The sequence below is a fragment of the Punica granatum genome, chromosome 7 (genome assembly GCF_007655135.1).
Source record: "Punica granatum isolate Tunisia-2019 chromosome 7, ASM765513v2, whole genome shotgun sequence".
Classification (NCBI taxonomy): Eukaryota; Viridiplantae; Streptophyta; class Magnoliopsida; order Myrtales; family Lythraceae; genus Punica; species Punica granatum.
In genome coordinates this window covers 26,659,218-26,680,689 of record NC_045133.1, presented here as the reverse complement: position 1 = coordinate 26,680,689, position 21,472 = coordinate 26,659,218, and the positions used below count along the sequence as shown (strand labels likewise).

General features: G+C 41.2%; 1 protein-coding gene and 2 pseudogenes across 1 annotated transcript; 2 read left to right on the top strand and 1 right to left on the bottom strand.

Annotated features, from left to right (window-relative positions):
• Positions 1–2: 2 nt before the first annotated feature.
• On the top strand, positions 3–6,573 carry LOC116213945 (annotated as a pseudogene).
• A 652-nt stretch (positions 6,574–7,225) lies between these two features.
• Positions 7,226–14,457, top strand: LOC116214579 (annotated as a pseudogene).
• Positions 14,458–19,265: 4,808 nt separating this feature from the next.
• On the bottom strand, positions 19,266–20,165 carry LOC116214577 (metalloendoproteinase 5-MMP-like). Its single transcript, XM_031549963.1, has one exon. It carries the CDS (start codon positions 20,163–20,165, stop codon positions 19,266–19,268), a length of 900 nt encoding a protein of 299 aa, XP_031405823.1.
• Between the last annotated feature and the right edge of the window lie 1,307 nt (positions 20,166–21,472).

The following is a 21,472-nucleotide window of genomic DNA, read 5'->3' as shown; positions in this document are numbered from 1 at the left end:
GATCATAAAGCATCTCCTCTCTAAGGGCTACATCTTCCACAGACAGTCCGAGATCTCAGTGCTAAATACTAATCTTGTTCTTCTTCCTCTCTGTTTACTTACCTTTCAAGCTGCTGTGCTCCGTGGTTTGAAGCATTTAGTCTGACTCTAACTCAAGAGATCAACAACAATCTCTAACTCTTCAAGGTCGATATGTTGGAATATGACTCTCGTTTCAAGGAATACTGCAGCGCTACTAAGGTAAAAGAACTCAACTGGAAAGCTAAATTGCCTTGTTTGCTTGATGAGTCACGTTCTTTTGGCTCAGTGATATGTCATGAATTGTTGTTTGCTTTGCTCCTCTGTTCTGTAAAACTGTTACTTCCTCGCTAAAACTGAAGCAGAAAACATCGCTAACGAATACGGGAAGCAGAACAGGTTACATCGCTAATGCTCCTAGGTAGGGGTTTTTTCTTTCAGACTGGTTCCCTTCGTGGGTTTTTGGCTTCGCTGCACTTTGTTCTGCTGCTGAGGCTGTTGGTGTGGTGGTTGTGGGTGTGCCGGAGATTGAGTCTTCTAGGAGCTGGTGACAACTCAAAGGGCGGCCGAGATAGGACTAAGTTCTAGTACCATAGGGTGGCTCTGTTCTGCTGTCTTGGTCTATCAGTGCTTAATCTCGTATTCTGTCTCTTGAGCTACTTCTTTTCGTATAGAAATGGCTGGTCTGATGAGAACCTGGTGACACTTGTCAATTTGGCTGTTAGAACAGTTGCCTGGGGTGCAGTCTGTGTTTACCTGCATAGATGTTTTTCAGGTAGCAGTGAGTCGAACTTGAAGTTGCCGCTGTTGCTGAGAGTCTGGTGGGGTTTCTTCTTATCTATTTCCGGTTATTTCTTGGTTATAGACTTTCTTATGTACAAGAAATATCATGTCTCCCTACCTGTTTGGAGTTTCATATCCGACCGAGTTTCCGTTGTGTTGGGGTTTTTCTTCTGCTATGTGGGGTTCTTGGGCAAATTCAAGGGAGATGACAGTGATGCCCACCTAAAAGTACCCCTTATCAATGGCACTTCCAACCGTAGCGGTAGTACTAGATCCTATGAAGCTTCGGGGTTAAGCAAAAGCCGGGGGGCTGAAACCGTAACTCCTTACTCCGAAGCCAGCATTTTTGGAAAGTTTACGTTCTCTTGGCTGAGCCCTCTCATCGCCTTGGGGAACAAGAAAATCTTGGACCTCGAGGATGTTCCACAGCTTGACTCTGACGATAGTCTTGTTGGGGCATGCCAGAAGTTCAAGAGTAAGCTCCACATTCAATTGGGTCATGGCCCTAGTAACGGCCTGACCACATTTAGACTAGTGAAGGCTCTGATCTTATTTGAGTGGAAAGAAATCCTCGTCACAGCCCTGTGTGCTCTCCTTTACGCAGTGGCTTCCTATGTGGGCCCCTACCTCATCGATACCTTCGTTCAGTACCTCAGCGGGCAACGCGCATTTGAGAATGAGGACTACTTCCTCGTTTCTGCCTTCTTGGCCAGAAAATTTGTTGAGTGCATTTCTCAGAGACAGTGGTTCTTTAAGTTGGAGAAAGTGAGCATCAGGGCCCGTGCGGTTCTTGTTGCCATGATCTACGAGAAGGGCCTGACACTTTCGTGCCACTCAAAACAGGGCCACACGAGTGGCGAGATTATTAACTTCATGTCCGTAGATGCTGAGAGGGTTGGGGACTTTGTCTGGTACATGCACGACCCCTGGATGATGCTTCTACAAGTCACTCTTGCCCTGATCATCTTGTACAAGAATCTAGGGCTTGCTGCAATCGCATCACTTGTGACAACTATCCTAGTGATGCTCCTAAACCTTCCCTTGGCCTCGTTGCAGAAAAATTTCCAGGAAAGGTTGATGAAATCAAAGACAAGCGGATGAAGGCAACTTCAGAGATTCTAAAGAACATGAGGATCCTTAAACTTTATGCATGGGAGATGAAGTTCTTGTCAGAAATAAGAGAACTGAGGGGGACCGAGGCAGGGTGGTTGAAGAAGTTTGTTTATACTCGTGCATTGATGAACTTTGTCTTCTGGGTGTCCCCCGTCTTTGTTTCGGTGGCCACGTTTGTTACGTGCATGCTGATGGGAATACCGCTCAATCCGGAAAGATCTTATCTGCCCTAGCAACATTTAGGATCCTCAAGGAACCAATCTACAAGCTTCCCGATACAATTTCGATGATCATTCAGACTAAGGTGTCGCTTGACAGGATTGCCTCCTTCCTCCACCTTGATGACCTGCAGAAGGAAGGGATAGAGAGGTTGCCACCTGGGTCCACAGATACAGCAGTCGAGATATTTGATGGAAACTTTTCGTGGGACCCGTCTTCTTCCTCAGGTCTCACTCTGATGGACATAAACTTGAAGGTGCAACAAGGCATGAGAGTCGCTGTTTGTGGGACTGTAGGCTCAGGAAAATCAAGCCTTCTGTCTTGCATACTTGGGGAAGTCCCAAAGGTTTCTGGTATAGTTCGGCTATGTGGGACCAAAGCCTATGTAGCTCAGTCCCCGTGGATACAGAGCGGGAATATTGAAGACAACATATTGTTTGGTAAGGAGATGGATCGGGAGAGGTACGAGAGGGTTCTGGAAGCATGTTGTCTGAAGAAGGACTTGGAGATTCTCTCTTTTGGTGATCAGACAGTAATCGGCGAGAGAGGTGTAAATCTGAGTGGCGGACAGAAGCAGAGAATACAAATTGCTCGGGCCCTATATCAAGATGCGGATATCTATCTGTTTGATGATCCTTTTAGTGCCGTGGACGCTCATAGTGGATCTCATCTTTTTAAGGTAAAAACAAGCTTTTCTCCCGTTCTAATTAATTCATAATTTTTTTTGCCTAATTAACTCACAAATTTCAATGGAAAGTGGAAATTATATCATAAATACTGATGTGAGTCTATCCATGACAGGAATGTTTGCTGGGACATTTAAGTACGAAAACAGTGATTTATGTGACGCATCAAGGAGAGCTCTTGCCTGCAGCTGATCTGATATTGGTGAGTAAATTTTACATTAGATGAATAACTGTCTATCTACTCTTGTGATAGTAATAATCATTGCACTGAATAAAATGAAAATGTTTGTCAGGTGATGAAAGATGGTAAGATTATAGAAGCAGGAAAATATGATGATATTCTTCGATCAGGAACAGATTCCATGGAACTTGTGGGTGCACATAAGACAGCTCTGTTGGGGCTCGGCTTTGCACAGGCAGCAACAGAATATGAAGGATCAAGTAGGAATATTGACCGTAGTACTGAGGCGGGTCCTGCAAAGGTTCCGGAGAAGATACAGATCGGAAATGTCCCGAATGCCGAATCAATTGGTAAAGCTGGACAACTCATCCAGGAAGAAGAGAGAGAGAAAGGCCATGTAGGTTTTCCGGTTTACTGGAAATACATAACTACAGCCAACGGCAGGGCCCTTGTGCCCTTTGTTTTAATGGCGCAGGTCCTGTTCCAAGGCTTCCAGATAGGGGGTAATTTTTGGATGGCCTGGGCAACTCCCGTCTCTCCCGATGTCAAGCCTGCAGTCCCGGGGTCCACTCTCTTGCTCGTGTATGTTACTTCGGCCATTGGGAGTTCCTTATGCTTTCTCGTAAGGTCCACTTTCCTAGCCACTGCTCTGTTCAAGACCGCCGCTCTGCTCTTTGATAAGATGCATCACTGCATTTTCCGTGTTCCCATGTCGTTCTTCGACTCTACCCCTAGTGGACGGATTCTCAACAGAGTAAGTGACTTAAAACATGTTTTCATTAAGCATAAATACGGTGATTACATGATCCGTTAGATAATGATTTAACAGTTTTTGTTGGCACAAGTGAAAATTTTTGCTAAATACTGTATCCGATATGTCACAAGTTATCTGAGATTTTCTAGTTTTCGGTCTTGTTTGCCTCTAACCCAGCCATAGTATCGTTTGCTCACTTCATGTTATTCCTTGTTCCACTTGCACTTCAATAGTAGCTGAAGTGGACTTTTCATCCTGAATTATATTCTCGTGTTCCATCCTTTCTTTTCAGGCTTCCACAGACCAAAGTGCGGTCGATATGAATGTTCCATATATGGTTGGTGCATTTGCCTTCTCATTGATCCAACTCTTCTTCGTCATTGGTGTGATGTCTCAAGTTGCATGGCAAGTGTTCATAGCTTTTATCCCTATAGTTGCGGCTTCTGTGTGGTATCAGGTAATAGTTTTGCACCCTTTCCGAGCTGTTTCTTTTAGTTCATATACTCATCCTCTAATCAACATGGAATTTGTCTGAAACTTTTGCATTTGCAGCAATATTATATAGCAGCAGCTCGAGAACTCTCGAGGTTGGTTGGGGAATGCAAGGCTCCAGTGATACAATATTTTGCCGAAACAAATAGCAGGTGCCACCACTATCAGGAGTTTTGATCAGGAATCAAGGTTCTGCCAAACGAATGTGGTGCTCTCTGATGGGTATTCTCACCCAAAACTCCATTTAGCGGGAGCTATGGAATGGCTCTGTTTTCGCTTAGATGTGCTGTCTTCGCTCATGTTTGGTTTCTCCTTGATTTTCTCGATATCTATTCCCGAGGGATTCATTGATCCAGGTAAATTGTTCTTCTCATGCTGCCTTTGTTGGTTAGAATTAAAGAAGGGTTACAAAGACGCCAATGTAATGCATTTTCTTTTCTCTTCTGAAGTTATCGCGGGTTTTAGCTGCTACAGACGGGCTTAATTTGAACATGTTACAAGTTTAGGTGGTATGGAGCCTTTGCACTATGGAGAACAAAATCATAACAGTTGAGAGGATACTTCAGTACACTAATATCCCGAGTGATCCTCCTCTAGTAATAGAGAAGAATTGTCCCGAACGATCTTGGCCATCACATGGAGAGATTAGCATCCAAAATCTGCAGGTACTGAGAAAATTCTCTCTTTACATACTCTTTCAACTGGATTTTCAGTTAAACATCTATCAAGACCCAAAAGAAAAAATTCTGCAGAACAAGTAGAATTTTAATTGTCTTTCTTTTGTTATATACAGGTTAGATATGCCCCTCACATGCCGCTCGTTCTAAGGGGCATTTCATGCACATTCCTGGGAGGGATGAAGACAGGCATTGTGGGTAGAACGGGCAGCGGGAAATCAACTCTTATACAAACGCTCTTCAGAATTGTTGACCACGCTGGAGGCCACATCACTATTGATGGCATCGACATATGTTCGATTGGGGTGCATGATCTAAGGTCGAGATTGAGCATTATCCCGCAGGACCCAACCATGTTTGAAGGGACAGTAAAAAGCAACCTTGACTCTCTTGAAGAGTTTACGGATGAGCAGATTTGGGAGGTCTGTTCTGTGATCTCATCTTCAGAACCTCTCTATCGATGATAACGAATACAGATAAATTTTCTTACATCTTTGCTAAATTTCTAGGTTCTTGATAAGTGCCAACTCGGAGAAGAAGTTCGGAAGAAGGAAGGAAAACTTGATTCTGCAAGTATTATTCATCTTTTTTATTGTTGTTTCATGCTCTGTTTGCTCTGCTCCGGTGAGATAAATCACAAATCGCATTGCTTTTTGTTGGAACTCACTTGAATGGGTACTCCGTAACAGATTCGCCTGGAATTTCAGTTTACTAAGTAGATTCCAGCAGTAGATATTTTATCCACTTTGTGTATAATATCATTCAGGCAATTCAGCATTACAACCTAAATCAGCAGGCAATTCTTTCCCGTGTGAGCATAATGTTTACTTTGCTATCATATTGCAGTGTTGGAGAATGGGGAGAACTGGAGCATGGGGCAGAGACAACTCGTCTGCCTTGGACGTGTCCTTCTAAAGAAAAGAAAAATCTTTGCTCTTGATGAGGCCACTGCTTCGGTTGATACACCCCCAGATAATCTGATCCAGCAAACACTTAAGGAGCACTTCACCGATTGTACGGTCATAACTATTGCCAATCGGATAACTTCCATTCTCAACAGCGATACTGTTCTTCACTTAGATCATGGTCAGTGGTTTCTGGTTTTCATGGTGTTATTATCGTTCTTTTTTATTTTTTCAAGGCATTTTGGTTTGTTCATTTGAAAAGACAATTCACGAAGTCTTATGTAAGTTTTGGCTGTTGCAGGGCTTGTTTGTGAGTATGACTCACCAAAGAGATTACTCGAGGACAAGTCCTCGCTCTTCTCCCAGCTTGTCATGGAGTATTCCATGAGGTCGAATTCCACCTTCGAGCACTGATTGATGTCGAAACAGCCCTATTTGAGGGGAATAGACAGTTTGGCTGTCAAAGTTTGTGCTCCGTGACACTTTGCCCGCTGAAATTTCTTTGATGTCACTTTGATCACTCAATATTATAAAATTGAATCTAATTTACTCACTCAAACATGTGCGAGTCACAAGAGATATTATGGGGGTAAAGTCATCTTCCAATGCTGTCATCATCTTCTTATTCTTCACTGAATTAATATGTACTCACAATGTGTATCATTTAGATCATGAATTATTGCATACAGTTAATTACTATATAATCCATCAAAGGATTGCCTTTATCCACGGCAATGCGTGGACAGAAACCGGGCCCTAGTAAAGTAAAATTTGAAAAAGAAAAAGAAAAAAGAGGTTTCGGAAAGAAGAGTAGAAATATTCGACAAATTTTTAGAATAAAAGAGATGATATAATATTTATTAGAAGAAGTATGAAGTTGATATTATAAATAGATAATCAATAGATAACAAAGGAGAGTCATTAATTGGAAAATTAAAGAATGAAATAGGCTGGATTATTTCCAGCCAATTTATGGCTAATCCATCATTTTCACAGTGTATATTTATTTCAAGCAGTCTTTATTTATCTTGCAAGACAGACCTCCAGTTACTCTTGTCTATTAGTTTCCAAAATTAAAATTCGATAAATTTCTTCTTTCTCATTCTCGTCCAGAAGCATCTCTGTCTCTCTATATCTTTGGTAATAACTAACAAATGACTACCATATAAATTTTTGAATAAAAAAATAAAGGAAAAAATATTACCTTGTCGAATCATTGTGTATGTATAATTAAATATATAAAATAGATGAACGTATGATTTAATTTTGGAGTCCTCTACATTTTTAGAAAATTTTTTAAGTAAAATTGAAATTGAAAATTTCGAGGATAACATCAGAAGGATATTTTAGCTTCTTAATAATAATAAGGTATCCTAGAAGGAAGTTTTGAATTAGTGATGTGTGAACTGATATTCATAGAAGGAATCTGCATTATGATGCTATCAATATGGAAGTTTGTGGTAGTCAGGTATAAACGTAGCAGTTTATCGACAATTCCCACTTTGGGAGAGCACAGCCAAATACAGATGAATTTTATGACGTCCCATCAGGACACCGGGTACGAGAATACTCTCCAATACAATATTTGGACATGCGTTGTATGGTAAGAAATGAACTGTGTATTAGCTTCCAAACAAGAAAGAAGAACGAAGAGAATATGTTTCATTTGCTCTACCAAGAAATGGCAAGTGATTTAGATTTTATTTCCCCGACATTACTTGGCAATTCCAAGGAGTTCCTTTCCATTATTTTGGGACTCCCTTGATCTCCTTTAATATGTAAGCGAGAGCATTGATAAGCTTTTCCCACACAACAGCCGCCCCGTGTTGAACAATAAGCAGAGCACTCCTGTTCCTCACAACGATGGATCTTTTCACAAATTTCTCAGCTTCCTTATTGTTTCCCAGAAGTGATTTCCTCTTGAAGATTGTCCTCCTTGGTGGGATTTCGTCTTTTCTGCCCGTCACCCTACTTCTTGGTCTCTTTGCCACGTGGATGCGCTGGAGATTTGGAAGTGGTGATGGCTCAAAGGATGGTTGCAGCACGACAAGATTCCTGTACCACAGGATGACTCCATTCTGCTGTCTCAGTTTCGGTGCTTAATCTCGTATTGTGTCTATTGAGCTACTTCTTTTGGTACAAAATCGGCTAGTCTGATGAGAACCTGGTGACCCTTTTCGATTTAGTCCTTGGAACAGTAGCATGGTACACAACTTATGTTTATCTGCAATCCCGAATGTCTGGCCTAAGCCTGTGGAGGTTCCTGTTGATGCTGAGATTGTGGTTGTTCGCCTTCATATCTCTATCCTGTTACTTTTTTTGTCGCTGACGTTCTTCTGTACAGGAATTATAATATTTCCACACCAATTTGGAGTTTCATATCAGATGTTGTTTCTGCCTTGTCGGGTTTGTTCTTTTGTTATGTGGGATTCCTGGGCAAGTCCGATGCTGGAGACTGAGATGTCAACCTCAAAGAACCCCTTCTGAAAGGAGATTCGGGGTCTAAGCAAAAGCAGTGAAGGCGACACCGTCACTCCTTTCTCTAACTCCGCCATTTTCAGCAAGTTTACATTCTCTTGGATTAGCCCTCTCATCGCCTTCGGCAACAAGAAAGCCTTGGATTGACGACATCCCCCCCCCCCCCCCCCCCCCCCAAAAAAAAAAAGTGATAGTCTTGTCGTGGGATTCCGGAACTTCAAGAGTAAACTTTGAATCCAATTGGGCGGTGTCCCAAGGAATGGACTGACAACATTAACCCTAGTGAAGGCTCTGATGTCATTCGTTTGCATGGAACGGTATCCAAATCACGGCGCTGTATGTACTCATTATCACAGTCGCATCCTACGTGGGACCCTACCTCATCGACGCCTCTGTCTAGTACCTCAGCGGCAACACGCCTCCGTAAAAGAAGGGTTCTGTTATGTAAATATCATTTATTTAAATATTTACTAAAAATATATTGATTGATATGTTGATTAAAATTACTTTTTAGATGCTAGCATTGGTTTGCTTTGTCCATTGAATTCTTGGAATTTAATTTTAATTATTCTCGTATATACTTTTGAAAGGGCAGTTAATTTATTTGATATTATGTAAGATTTAAAACTTGTCTCTGCGATACAAATGTATACAATATATATATATATATATATAATCTTTTTTATTTATGAGTTTTATTTAAGTTATAAAGTTTCAATAATTACTAAACGTGCTAGCTATAATACTTTGAAATCTTGGAATCATAGTAACAAAATTAAATGAAGAACTTAATTTGATTTTTCTCTCAAAATGCATTAATTTCTGTAATGCTGCAGGGGAAGAATCAAAACCTGTGTGACATTGTCTTTTTTAGGTTACCTATTATAAAGATGTAGTAAAAAAAAACCCTATTAAATGATAATTATTAAATTAATAATCACATAATAAATTAATATTTTAACATATATAGTAAATACATATATAGATTATCTAGACATTAAAACTTGCATTATATTTCGGTACTATAATAATTGAAATAAAATAAATAAATATAAATAATACAAAATGTTTTATAAATCCAGTATGACAAACAAATATTTACAATTACTTGGAACGAACGCTATTTTGTTCTTCTATAATCTATCTTCTTTTTGAGGTCGGGTTCTTCTATGGCAGTCGAGATTATTCTCATGGGTATTGTATTCCAGGGATTATTTCTGCTGAATGCCTTGTCCACTAGATCGATTTCAAGTTTTCCAATTCTTTAGGTTTTCTATTAAATTTGATCTCTTATTTTGATGTGTTATAAGGTTTGGTTTCTCATATTTGTGGTTTTCCAATTTGAGTTCGCATAATCCTACTTGTAAATTTTTTTTCGTACTTAGTGTATTTTCACATCTCAAATGATTTCATACAAGTACTTCCTTTTCTCTGCTTTTTTGGTCTGAAAGCTTGTTGAGACTATCTTTCAGGGGCAGTTGGGCTTTAGATTACACCGTGTAGCTTTCAGGGTCTGAGCTGCTCTGGTCGAAAGGCTTGACAGTTTCCTGCAGCTCGAAACAGGGTCACACGAGTGGCGAGTTAAATAACTTCATGTCTATAGGTGCTGAGAGAGTTGGGGATTTGGCCTGGTACACACATGAAGCCTGGATGCTGCTTCTGAAAGTGGCCCTCGCCCTAATGATCTTGTACAAGAATCTCGGGCTTGCTATTATCGTTTCTTTCATTACAACCATCCTCGCGATACTCATAAACCTTCCTCTGGCCTCGTTGCTGGAAAAGCACCAGGGCAGCATAATGGAGTTGAAGGACAAGAAGATGAAGGTGACTTCCGAGATTCTAAGGAACATGAAAATCCTTAAACTCCAGGCTTGGGATATGAAGTTCTCGTCGAAAATACAAGAACTAAGAGGGATCGAGGAAGGGTGGTTGAAGAAATACATTTACATGGATGCATTGTCGACCTTCGTCTTTTGGAGGGCCCCGGCCTTTATTGCCGGGGCCACATTTGGTGCTTGCGTGCCAACGGGAATACCGCTCGAGTCTGGGAAAGTCTTATCTTCTATCGCAACGTTTGGGATCCTCAAGGGACCGATCTACCAACTCCCTGATACGATCTTGGTTATCATCCAGGCTAAGGTGTCGCTCGACAGGATCTCCTCCTTCCTCCACCTCGATGATCTGCGGGAGGATGTGATAGAGAGGCTGCCGCCGGCATCCACAGATACAGCAGTTGAGATAACCAATGGGAGCTTTTCATGGGACTCGTCTTCTGAAGGTCCCACCCATAAGGACATAAACTTGAAGGTGCGGCGAGGCATGAGAATTGCTGTTTGTGGGACTGTTGGCACGGAAAATCAAGCCTTCTTTCTTGCATACTTGGAGAAGTGCCAAAAGTTTCTGGGACAGTTCGGCTTTGTGGAACCAAAGCCTACATAGCTCAGTCTCCTTGGATACAGAGTGGGTAGATCAAAGACAACATATTGCTCAGTAAGGAGATGGATCGGGAGAGGTACGAGGTAGTTCTTGAAGAGTGCTCTCTGGAGGACTTGGAGGTTCTATCTTTCGTCGATCAGGCAGTGATCGGAGAGAGGGGGATAAATCTGAGCGGTGGACAGAAACAGAGAATACAAATCGCTCAGGCCCTATATCAAGATGTGGACATCTGTCTGTTTGAGGACCCGTTCAGTGCGGTGGATGCGCATACTGTATCTCATCTTTTCAAGGTACAAACTAGCATTCATTTTTTTGCCTGCATTTTGTTAGTTTTACTGTTATTTGCACAGGATAATCAAATATTACGGGAGTTATTTTTCAGGATTAGTAAAAGCTTCTTCTTTTTTCCTAAGATGTATATTATCAGATATATTATAGATGTCAAGAATACTGATCTGGGTCTATTCATGACAGGAATGTTTGCTATGCCAGTTAAGTACGAAAACGGTTATTTATGTGACTCATCAAGTAGAGCTCTTGCCAGTAGCTGATCTGATCCTTGCGAGTAATTTTTGTTAAAGCATGAGTTACTGCCTTTGCATGTACTCTCGTGATTTGTGATCGTAAGAACCCAATGCACTGAACAAGGTAATTGTTAGGTGATGAAAGATGGTAAGATCACAGAAGCAGGAACATAAAATGACATTCTCCAAGGAGGAACAGATTTCATGGAACTTGTAGGCGCTCGTGAAATGGCTCTGTCGGGACTTGGCTCTATGCAGGCAGTGACAGAATCTGAAGGTCTTGATGGGGAGATTGAGAATGCAACTGTGGGTGGACCCATGAAGCTCGGTCAATAAAGAGAATGGAAACATCCAAACCACTGAAAAGCTTGATAAGGCTGGGCAGCTTGTCCAGGAAGAAGAGAGGGAGAAAGGCAGCATCGGATTCTCGGTTTACTGGAAATACATAACTACAGCTTATGGCGGGGCACTCCTGCCCTTCATTTTACTCGGACATGTTATGTTCCAAGGCCTCCAGATATTGAGCAATTACTGGATGGCCTGGGCAAGTCCAGTTTCCATGGACACGAAGCCTGCAGTCCAGTGGTCCACCGTGATGCCTGTGTACATTGCTTTTTCCATAGGGAGCTTGCTTTGTGTTCTAATGAGGTCCATGCTTCGCACAAATGCTGGTTACAAGACTGTCACCCTGCTTTTTGAGAAAATGCACCGCTGCATCTTCCGTTCCCCCATTTCGTTCTTCAACACTATCCCGAGCGGACGAATCCTTAACAGAGTAAGCACCTTTGATCTTTGAAGCATGTTCATGGGTAAATCAAAAGAAGCATAGTACAAGTTGTCAGTTAAAAAATTGCTTGATGTCCCTGTTTCCAGGCGGCACGCAGTTCTGTCTGCACATGATTGGATCGTCATGACGTGATCGTTTTTCTTTTTCATTCTTTGTTCTCAGGCTTCCACTGACCAAAGTACATTGGATCTTAGAATTCCAGATGTGATTGCTGGCTTTGCCTTCATATTGATCCGGCTGCTCAGGGTCATTGTTGTGTCTCAGGTCGCTTGGCAAGTCTTCATAGTTTGCATCCCCGTAGTTGCTGCCTCTTTGTGGTATCAGGTAAACCTACCACGGTCCCTTTTATGCTATTTCCTTTCAATATCTGTGCCCTAATTGTTCGATGGATGCGTGCTGAACTTTTCCATCTTGCAGGAATATTACATAGCTTCAGCCTGGGAGCTCTCGAGGTTGGTCGGGGTATACAAAGCTCCAATGATACAGCATTTCGCCGAACCAATTGCAGGATCAACCACTATCAGGAGCTTTGATCAGGAATCAAGGTTCATTGAGACCAATGTGAAGCTCTCAATTGACTATTCTCTCCTGAAGTTTCATAGTGCCAGGGCTATGGAATGGCTTGCTCTTTGCTTAGATATGTTATCTTCAATTATGTTTGGTTTCTGCTTGATTTTATTGGTATCTGCTCCCGAGGGTCTCATCAGTCCAGGTAGATGCATTCTCGTGCTGCCTTCTCGATAATTGTATCGACAGAGGCATGAAATCAAGGCAGATTTGATTTGTTTTCTTTCGTCTTCTGAAGCTATTGCGGGATTAGATGTTATATACGGGCTTAGCATGGACATGTTAATAGCTTGGGCATATGGAGCCTTGGTACCATGGAGAACATTATAATATCAGCTGAGAGAATACTTCAGTACACTACCATCATGAGCGAGCTTCCTCTTGTGATTGAGGAGACTCGGCCGGAACGTTCTTGGCCATCGACTGGAGAGATTGATATTCACCATCTGCAGGTTACCGGGAAATTCTTCTCTTCAAAATAACTTTTTTGGGTGCTTTTGTTTCAGCGAAAGTCCAATTACAGAATCACGCTTGCTTCACCATCCAGTCTTTGCTTGAAATGCCTAAGGAAAAAAACTGTGGAATGAAATAAAATATGGTTTCTGCATAACAGGCATCACCAGGAATTATTCACCAAAAGAGCTTTCGCCCGTTCTCTACTGAAATTTTTATTTCTTTTGTTATGTAAAGATTAGATATGTCCCACACATGCCACTTGTACTCGGGGGCATTTCATGCAAGTTCCCGGGAGGGATGAAAACGGGCATTGTGGGGAGAACCGGCAGCAGGAAATCGACTCTTATACAGACCATCTTCAGGATCGTGGACCCTGCAGGTGGTCACATCACAATTGATGGCATAGATATATGCTCAATGGGAGTGCACGATCTTCGGCCAGAGGCTGAGCATTATCCCACAAGAGCCAACCATGTTTGAGGGTACAGTTCGAAGCAACCTCGACCCTCTTGAAGAGCACACAGATGAGCAGATCTGGGAGGTCGGCAAGTTTACTCTTTGCTGCTATTTTTCAGTAATAGTTATATTGATGATGTGGTTCTGGTGATGAGCAACAACATGTTTGTTAATATGCATTATACGTATGCAACATTTTTTAGGCTCTCGATAAGTGCCAACTTGGATACGAAGTTCGTAAGAAGGAAGGCAAACTAGACTCTGCAGGTCAGTTTTCAGCTCTTTGCTCTTGCTTGTCTCGTGCTCATGCTCTTCGGGTCATCTTCTGATGAAACAAATTGCAAAGCAACCCAGTCCAATTGAAATAGGCTTAATGAGACGGGCTGAAATGCTTTTCGCCCTCTGTCATCCTATAGTTGTTATCATAGTGTAACTTACTTGAGCTTTCCTTGCAGTGACCGAGAATAGGGAGAACTGGAGCATGGGCCATAGACAGCTCATCTGCCTCGGGCACATCCTTCTCAAGAAAAGCAGAGTCTTTTTTTCTCAACGAAGCCACTGCTTCGGTCGATACAGCTACCGATAATCTCACCCAGAAGACCCTCAGAGAACAGTTCTCCGACTGTACAGTTGTGACAATTGCCCATCGAATAAGTTCTATTCTCGATAATAGATCATGGCTGGTGTGCTTCCAGTTTCCATTTATATTATCTTTTTCTTTTCCATTTATTGGTTTCTTGGTTTACGATTCTGGAAGAAATAATTCCTGAAATTGTATGTGATATTTCGAAATATTTTTGGTGGTGCAGGGCTTGTTTGTGAGTATGACTCCCCGAAGAAATTGCTCGAGGACAAGTCATCATCCTTCTCGCAGCTTGTTGCTGAGTACACCATGAGATCTAATTCTACCTTCAAGCAGCAGTGATCAATTGGGAAGGTAACCCTGCGGATGATGAAGGCGAATATCGAGGTGGTCGTGTCATTGGAATACGAACAATTTTGCAAATAAAATTTTCCATCAGTGAACGTAGATCATACTGTTACATGATACGTCTCTGTTTGCTAGTATCTATGGATTCTCTCAAACCAAATTCGGTTCTAATAAAATAAAAATTAAAAAGAAATATTTAGGGAATATAAATTCAAAAAGTCTTACAAGCACTGAAGCGATGCTCATAATGAAACTACAACATAGATCTTGTCAACACAATCAATATCAAAGCAATCAATTTCAAATTTCATTAAAAAGTTCATTCAGCGAATTAAAGTTCAACCAAGAAAAATAAAAATTCAAAGAAAAAAAGAAAAAAAAAGAGGCATAAGATCATACATACAACATAGAATAATATATATAAGTCTTTTTTTATGTCTTCCCTTTTTTTCGGGGGAATTGTTCTGCCTTACCTTTTTGTTTTCCCATATATATACATGTATATATATATATATATATTTATATTTATAAGGCAATATCATCTGATGTATACATATACAAAAATATATATTTGTGGTTTGCACTTATGTTATTTTCTTTTTTGATAATCTTATGTACATTATTAAAAATATATACATATATTCCGTTAATATGAAATTAATCGAATATATCGATATTGGCTGGATCTTCCTTTCCACTTATATCTATGGAAAAGAATTGATATAAATAGTGGATATACCTGGCTTGCCGGCGCCCCCAGACGTAGTCAGAATTACTGACGAACTGGGTAATCAATTCCGTGTGTCACTTTTGCTTTTTCGTTCATATTGTCTTCTACTATCGTACATCAGTCGCAACAAATATATATATATATATATTTATTTATTTATTTATGTTGAATGTCCTTTCTACTTATATGTTCATGCAATATATATTTGTAAGAATTGGTATATATTCTTCTCCATATTCTTAAAAAATTTCCTTAATACATGAGAGATAATGTGGCAAAGCGAGATAGCTCCATTTTTTTTATGATGTAGCGGCGTGAGAATTCAGCTCATATTTTGTTTTAATATATAGATAGATAACGCAATTGAAGGTGAGAGAGAGTGGAAGGATAATATTTGTCCACTTAATATTGCAATCCCCACTTCTTTTTCTCTCACACGTCAACCTCTCCCAATTCACGTTGAATCACATTATTTTGTTTCTTTTTCAAATTCTATGTCCAGTTCTAACTTTTTATTTTTTTCATAACAATTTTTTTCTTCTTACAAATCAGTGCTGCTGCAATATACAAATGATAATTAGTATACAAGTGACTATGAAATTTCAATGTATTCTATGCAACACTACATAATGATAATTAGTATTATCCGTAGAGTCGGGCCCTACGAGGGAGAGATATATTGAACCATTTGCACATTTGTTATCAGCGAAACTTTGACACAGCATTTTCTACACGAAGAGCACACTCTTTCAGTTGTTCTCAGAAACCATATACCGAGCATGAGGATTTGCCGCATGATACTTCTTTTGCTCCTGCAGTTTACGGTTGCTTTAACTGTATCATTACCTTCTACCTTTCCGCCTGAGCTTTCAAGTCACGACGATGAGTGCAGAGCTCTGCTCCACTTCATCAAGTCATTCATCATCTCCAGAAATGCTTATAAGGCAAGCTGCGATATTTTCTCCCCTGCCTCCTATCTGAAGACAGCACCATGGACGAAAGCCGCAGATTGCTTCGCGTGGGATGGGGTGGCCTGTGATGGAGCGACTAGGAAAGTGATTGGCCTTGATCTGAGTGGCAGCTGGCTTCAAGGATCCATCCGTTCTAACAGCACCCTTTTTTTGCTTCGCAGTCTTCGGAAACTCAACCTTGCTGGAAATGATTTTGGCGGCTCTCAAATTTCATCCAGGTTTGGCATTTTTGCAAGAATGAGACATCATAATCTATCTCAATCTGGGTTATCTGGACTCATTCCTTTGGAAATGTGCCACCATTCCAAGCTACTTCCCTCGATATGACGCTAAATTATCCTTTGAGACTTGAGAACCAATTTTTGAAAAGGCTCGTCCAGAACCTGACCATCCTTAGAGAGCTTGTTCTCGATTGTACTGACATGTCGAGAATTTCGTCCGATTCCATAAGAAACATTTCTTCCTCTTTGACACATTCAAGTGTCACCAGTAGCTCTTTGAGGGGCATAAATATACTATCAACTCATAACATACACCATGTCATGATGGCTTTCAGTCGTCGGACCACTTGAAATGGAAATTAAACTTCAATCATACAGCTCAGAAATTTCCGATCGGCTTTCTAGCTGATGATTCATGGACAAGTCAATTTCCCTTACATGTATTGTCCGGAGGCGCCCTGTTTTTCCATGAGATCACTTTCACGTTAGAAATCGCAGGTACTTATCAGATATAGACACAGTACTCTCCTGAGGAATCTCAAGTTGCAACCAATGAATTGTATACTTTGAATGGAAACGCGAGAAGGCGACTGTTACTAGAACGGCGGCCACAGACTACATATAGATAAATTGCAAGACCAAGAAGACGGCCAAGGAGGGACTCGACTTAAATTTGAATTCCATTTCTAAGAATGAGACAGTTTGCAGGGATTGTTGGACGGTTCCATGAGGATAAATGAGACGGAGATACATAGTTCGCATATGCAGAAAATTCTGTATGGTGAAGAGATTAATTAAGAATATCATTGTCTTGGAAAATTAGCTTCTCTCTTTGCTTCTTATTATGCATAATTTTCTTCGATACCTGAAAGGATGGAACTAATTAAACCAAAAGTATTGACTATTACAAGTCCACCATGACTGTGGCGGACTAGATGAGTGCGATCTCTGTGGGCATGGCCTGCGGGATATCTTTATCAATGTCTCCATGACCATTTAATGATCAGATGTTTCATTTATTGATACTTCTTTCCGGTATTAATCGGGAATTTTATTGAGTAGAATACCACTGTCACCCTCCACTTATTCATTAGCAACCGTTTTTGCTCCCGACATATTTTTGCCACCAATTAGCCCCAAACGTCGGCATTCCGTCTACCATTTATACCCTTCCGTTAACCTCCGTGACGGAAAATTCATGGACGGCGTTACCTTTTCCGTCACTTTTCTGTTACAGAAGGGTATAAATGGTAAACGGAATACCAACGTTTGGGGATAATTGGTGGCAAAAATATGTCATGGGCAAAAACGGTTGTTAATGAATAAGTGGAGGACGACAGTGGTAGTCTATTCAATTTTATTAGTAACAAAATTAGGTTGATTGTTAGATTAAGAAAATGTTAATTGGAATCTTTTTGCTTTATGTAGGACGAAATAAAAATTTAAGAACTTTTAACTACAAATTACTTCATAATAAAGTTTACTTATCAACCTGAATATATATGTCAGTATGATTTATTAAATCTCAAATGAGTCGATATAAAATTTTTTACTGGATGTGCTCATTTGTTTCTTCCATTCCTTCATATATATTTATCTAGAACGAAGTACACTATAAATTCGTTCATAAGAATCTTAATAATGGTGTCCTTTATAAAAAGCTCATAAAAATTACACATAAAAATTAAACAACTAATCGAGAAAAGCATAATCTCAACAGAAATATGTCGATTTATAATATCGCTATCGGAACTCCCGCGAAGGCAAGCCATCCCGGCACGGTCAGAGCAGCGCTCGCGGAGTTATTTTCTATGTTGATTTTCGTTTTTGCCGGGCAAGGATCCGACATGGCTTTCAGTAAGCTAATTTTCCAATCTATGCTGCCGTTCATGTCCTCTCGTGAATGATACTTCTTGGCATTACCTAAATATCATAATGTGACGTGAATCCTGCATTTATCGGTTTATGCTTAACATGGTCATATGTCAATTGATTTGTAACTAAACTCGCCGACAGTGGATCCGCTGCATTTATCATTATATACATGCCCTCTTATGTTAAGTTTCTTTTTTGAAGTGCGGAAACTATAAGGCCCGAAGTAGTCGGATTCACTAGCTCTCTGGCCGACGTAAATGACCCTAAATGACCTGTTAGTTTTAAAGCCTTGACCGTTTACAAAAGAAATTACACATGCGTATGCACCATATATCATATGCATGCATGCATGCAGGTATTAGTGCCATCTTGATTGAACGTTTTCCTTTAAGCATCACAAATGGCCAATCTTATTAATAATTTGGGGGGTGGGGGTGGCGCGGAGAAGGAAGCTGGCCGTGTGAAAATTAATTCCATTTTCTTCTGGGCCATCTTTGTTCGATTATATTACAATGCCTGGACCGTCGCTTTCGTTTCCGGTCGCAATCCCTTTGGATTATGATAGGGAAAAGGTCAAAAGACAAAAGAATAATATATCTAGATCTCCAAATAAAGCATATGTTATATGATAAAAGGCATTTTTATCACTGTACATCAGCTTCGTGATTTTTGTTTATCATATCACTAGTCCGCGGCTTGTGAAATATTTTCCAACTTTATGATGACTATATATCACCTACTTTAAGTAGCCAGTGGGTTAAAAACGTAATGTAGCTCGAGCTCGAGGGTGAATTTGCATTGTACGAGTACAAGCTCCTTTAATCATATCATATCCATATTCATTCATCTAATTATTATATACACTTAGGATGTCTATTTAAGACTTTTCTTGCGCCGGTGCGCATATGTGTACGCATATTCGCATGCACGAGTATCAATCGAGTTGATGATCATATTGTGGCGGCCAGCTGACAGAAGATCTCTTTCGGCTGACCGGCTTAACTATTACTTGGAAGGATACAGAGCTTGGATTCCATTGATATCATCTTGCTGGAGCTGCCTCTTGATGACTCCGGTATTTATATAAGCATACATGACAGCGTCAGGGTCCTGGCTGTGGGCGAGCCCCAGGGTGTGCCCGATCTCGTGCAGTGTTACGGATTCCAAGTCCGTTTGGTCTGTGGTTGGAGTAGATATGCTCCAGTTCTCAGATCCATCGTAGTGGAGCCTCCCATCACGAGGGGAAAAAGCATGGGCCCAGGTGTGGCCTAGTCCATCGAAGGGATAGCCATCACCATGGTCTCCTGTATAAAATCCTATCATGATGTTAGCCACCTCGCCCTGTCCGGCCTCCCGGAACTGGAATGGTGAGACTGCTGCCCAGTGCTGGAAAGCCCGGGTGCAGATGGCCCTAAGGTCCCCAATCGGAACTGATGGGATCGTGGACGTGAAGCTGTACGTGAGCTGCCTCTGTGACCACGGATTCATATTCTTGAAGAAGGAATAGTGAGCGACCACGCGGAACTTTCCCGGCTTTGACTCATGGTGCACGCCTTTATCTGGTATCCGGACGATATCCGGCGTACCACACCGAGGAGTCATCATTCTAGCTATAGTCTCCGAGTTCAGCTTCCCGGTTACCTCCAGGTGGTTCCACTCCTGGTACATCCTGATAGCGGGCTTTAGGGATGACTCGGTGATCGGGGAGTCACCACTGGTGCCAGTTGGGTGGTCCTCGGACCTTTCCATGTATCCATATGCCTGGAGGTAGCCCTTCACCTCGTTGAGGGAAGGTATCTTGGTCGATTTCATTAGTTTTCGGGGATGAGCTGCGGAGAGATGAATCGCGAGTAGTAACGCAAAGGAAGCAACTAGGACGAGAGAACAGAGATTTAATTGAGCCATGATCTATTGGTATTGAAGTTTGCTGTTCTGTGTGAAGCAGCGGTTGCTTCGGGGTGTGGGCTATTTATAGGCAAATGCTAAGATGCCCATTGTAAAGAATAGAATTGGAGTGGAAGAAGTTACTGTGGGTTCATTAATTAGATAGACATATATACATCCAGGTTCAAACAATAAAGGGAAAGTAATATATATGGCTAAACTAGTGACTGCTAAATATGGTAAAATATGATATGTACATAGAATATAATGGGAAATAAATCTTTTCATAATACTCCTCCTCAATTTGGAGAATGAGGATTCCGAATTCCCAATTTGCTGAGAAGAAAACGAAACTGATCGCGCCCAAGTGCCATAGTAAAAATGTCTGCCAGTTGAAAGCGGGTAGACACGTGAGATGTTGCGATAGCTCCAGAGCGCAAATGTTGCCGAACGAAGTGGCAACCTATTTCAATGTGCTTGGTGTGCTCATGGAAAATCGGATTAGAGGCGATGTGGAGAGCTACCCGATTATCATAGAAAAGATGCATTGGACCTGCATGATAAATACCAAGAGAGCTGAGAAGAGAACAAGGCCATAAGAGCTCACTGACAGCTGTTGCCATGGCCCAATATTCGGCTTTGGCGGAAGACTTGGAGACTGTTGTTTGCTTTTTGGTCTTCCAAGAGATGGGACTCTCGCCTAAAGTGATGAAATATCCAGTCAAAGATTGTCGAGTCATTGGACAACTAGCCTAATCCACATCACATAAGCCGTTAAAGACAGAGAGGTTGGTCGGATAAATATTCTTTGTCCAAGGGATTGCTTGAGATACCGGAGCACTCGCAAAGCAGCATCCCAGTGCCCTTGGCGAGAATCTTGTAAGAACTGTGATAGAATATGAACAAGATAGCTGAGCTTCGGCCTAGTGATGGTGAGATACAGGAGGCGACCAATCAAATGACGGTATTGGCCCGGATCAAGAATGGGATCGCCACTGTCGTCAGACAACTGGTGCTGTTGCTCCATAGGGAAATAAACAGGTCGAGAACCTAGCATACTGGCCTCAGTAAGAATATTCAACTTGTACTTTCGCTGATTGAGAAATAGACCAGAACTGCTGCAAATAATCTATATCCCCAAAAATAGGACAAAGGACCAAGATCCTTAATGTGAAAGCACTGGTGGAGATAATTCTTAAAACGAGTACATGAGACAGAATCATTAGCCACGAGAATCATATCATCAATATAAACTAAAACCGCAAGAAACTTGTCACCATGGGAGAAGGTGAACAGAGAATGATCAGCTTCGGATTGTTGAAAACCAT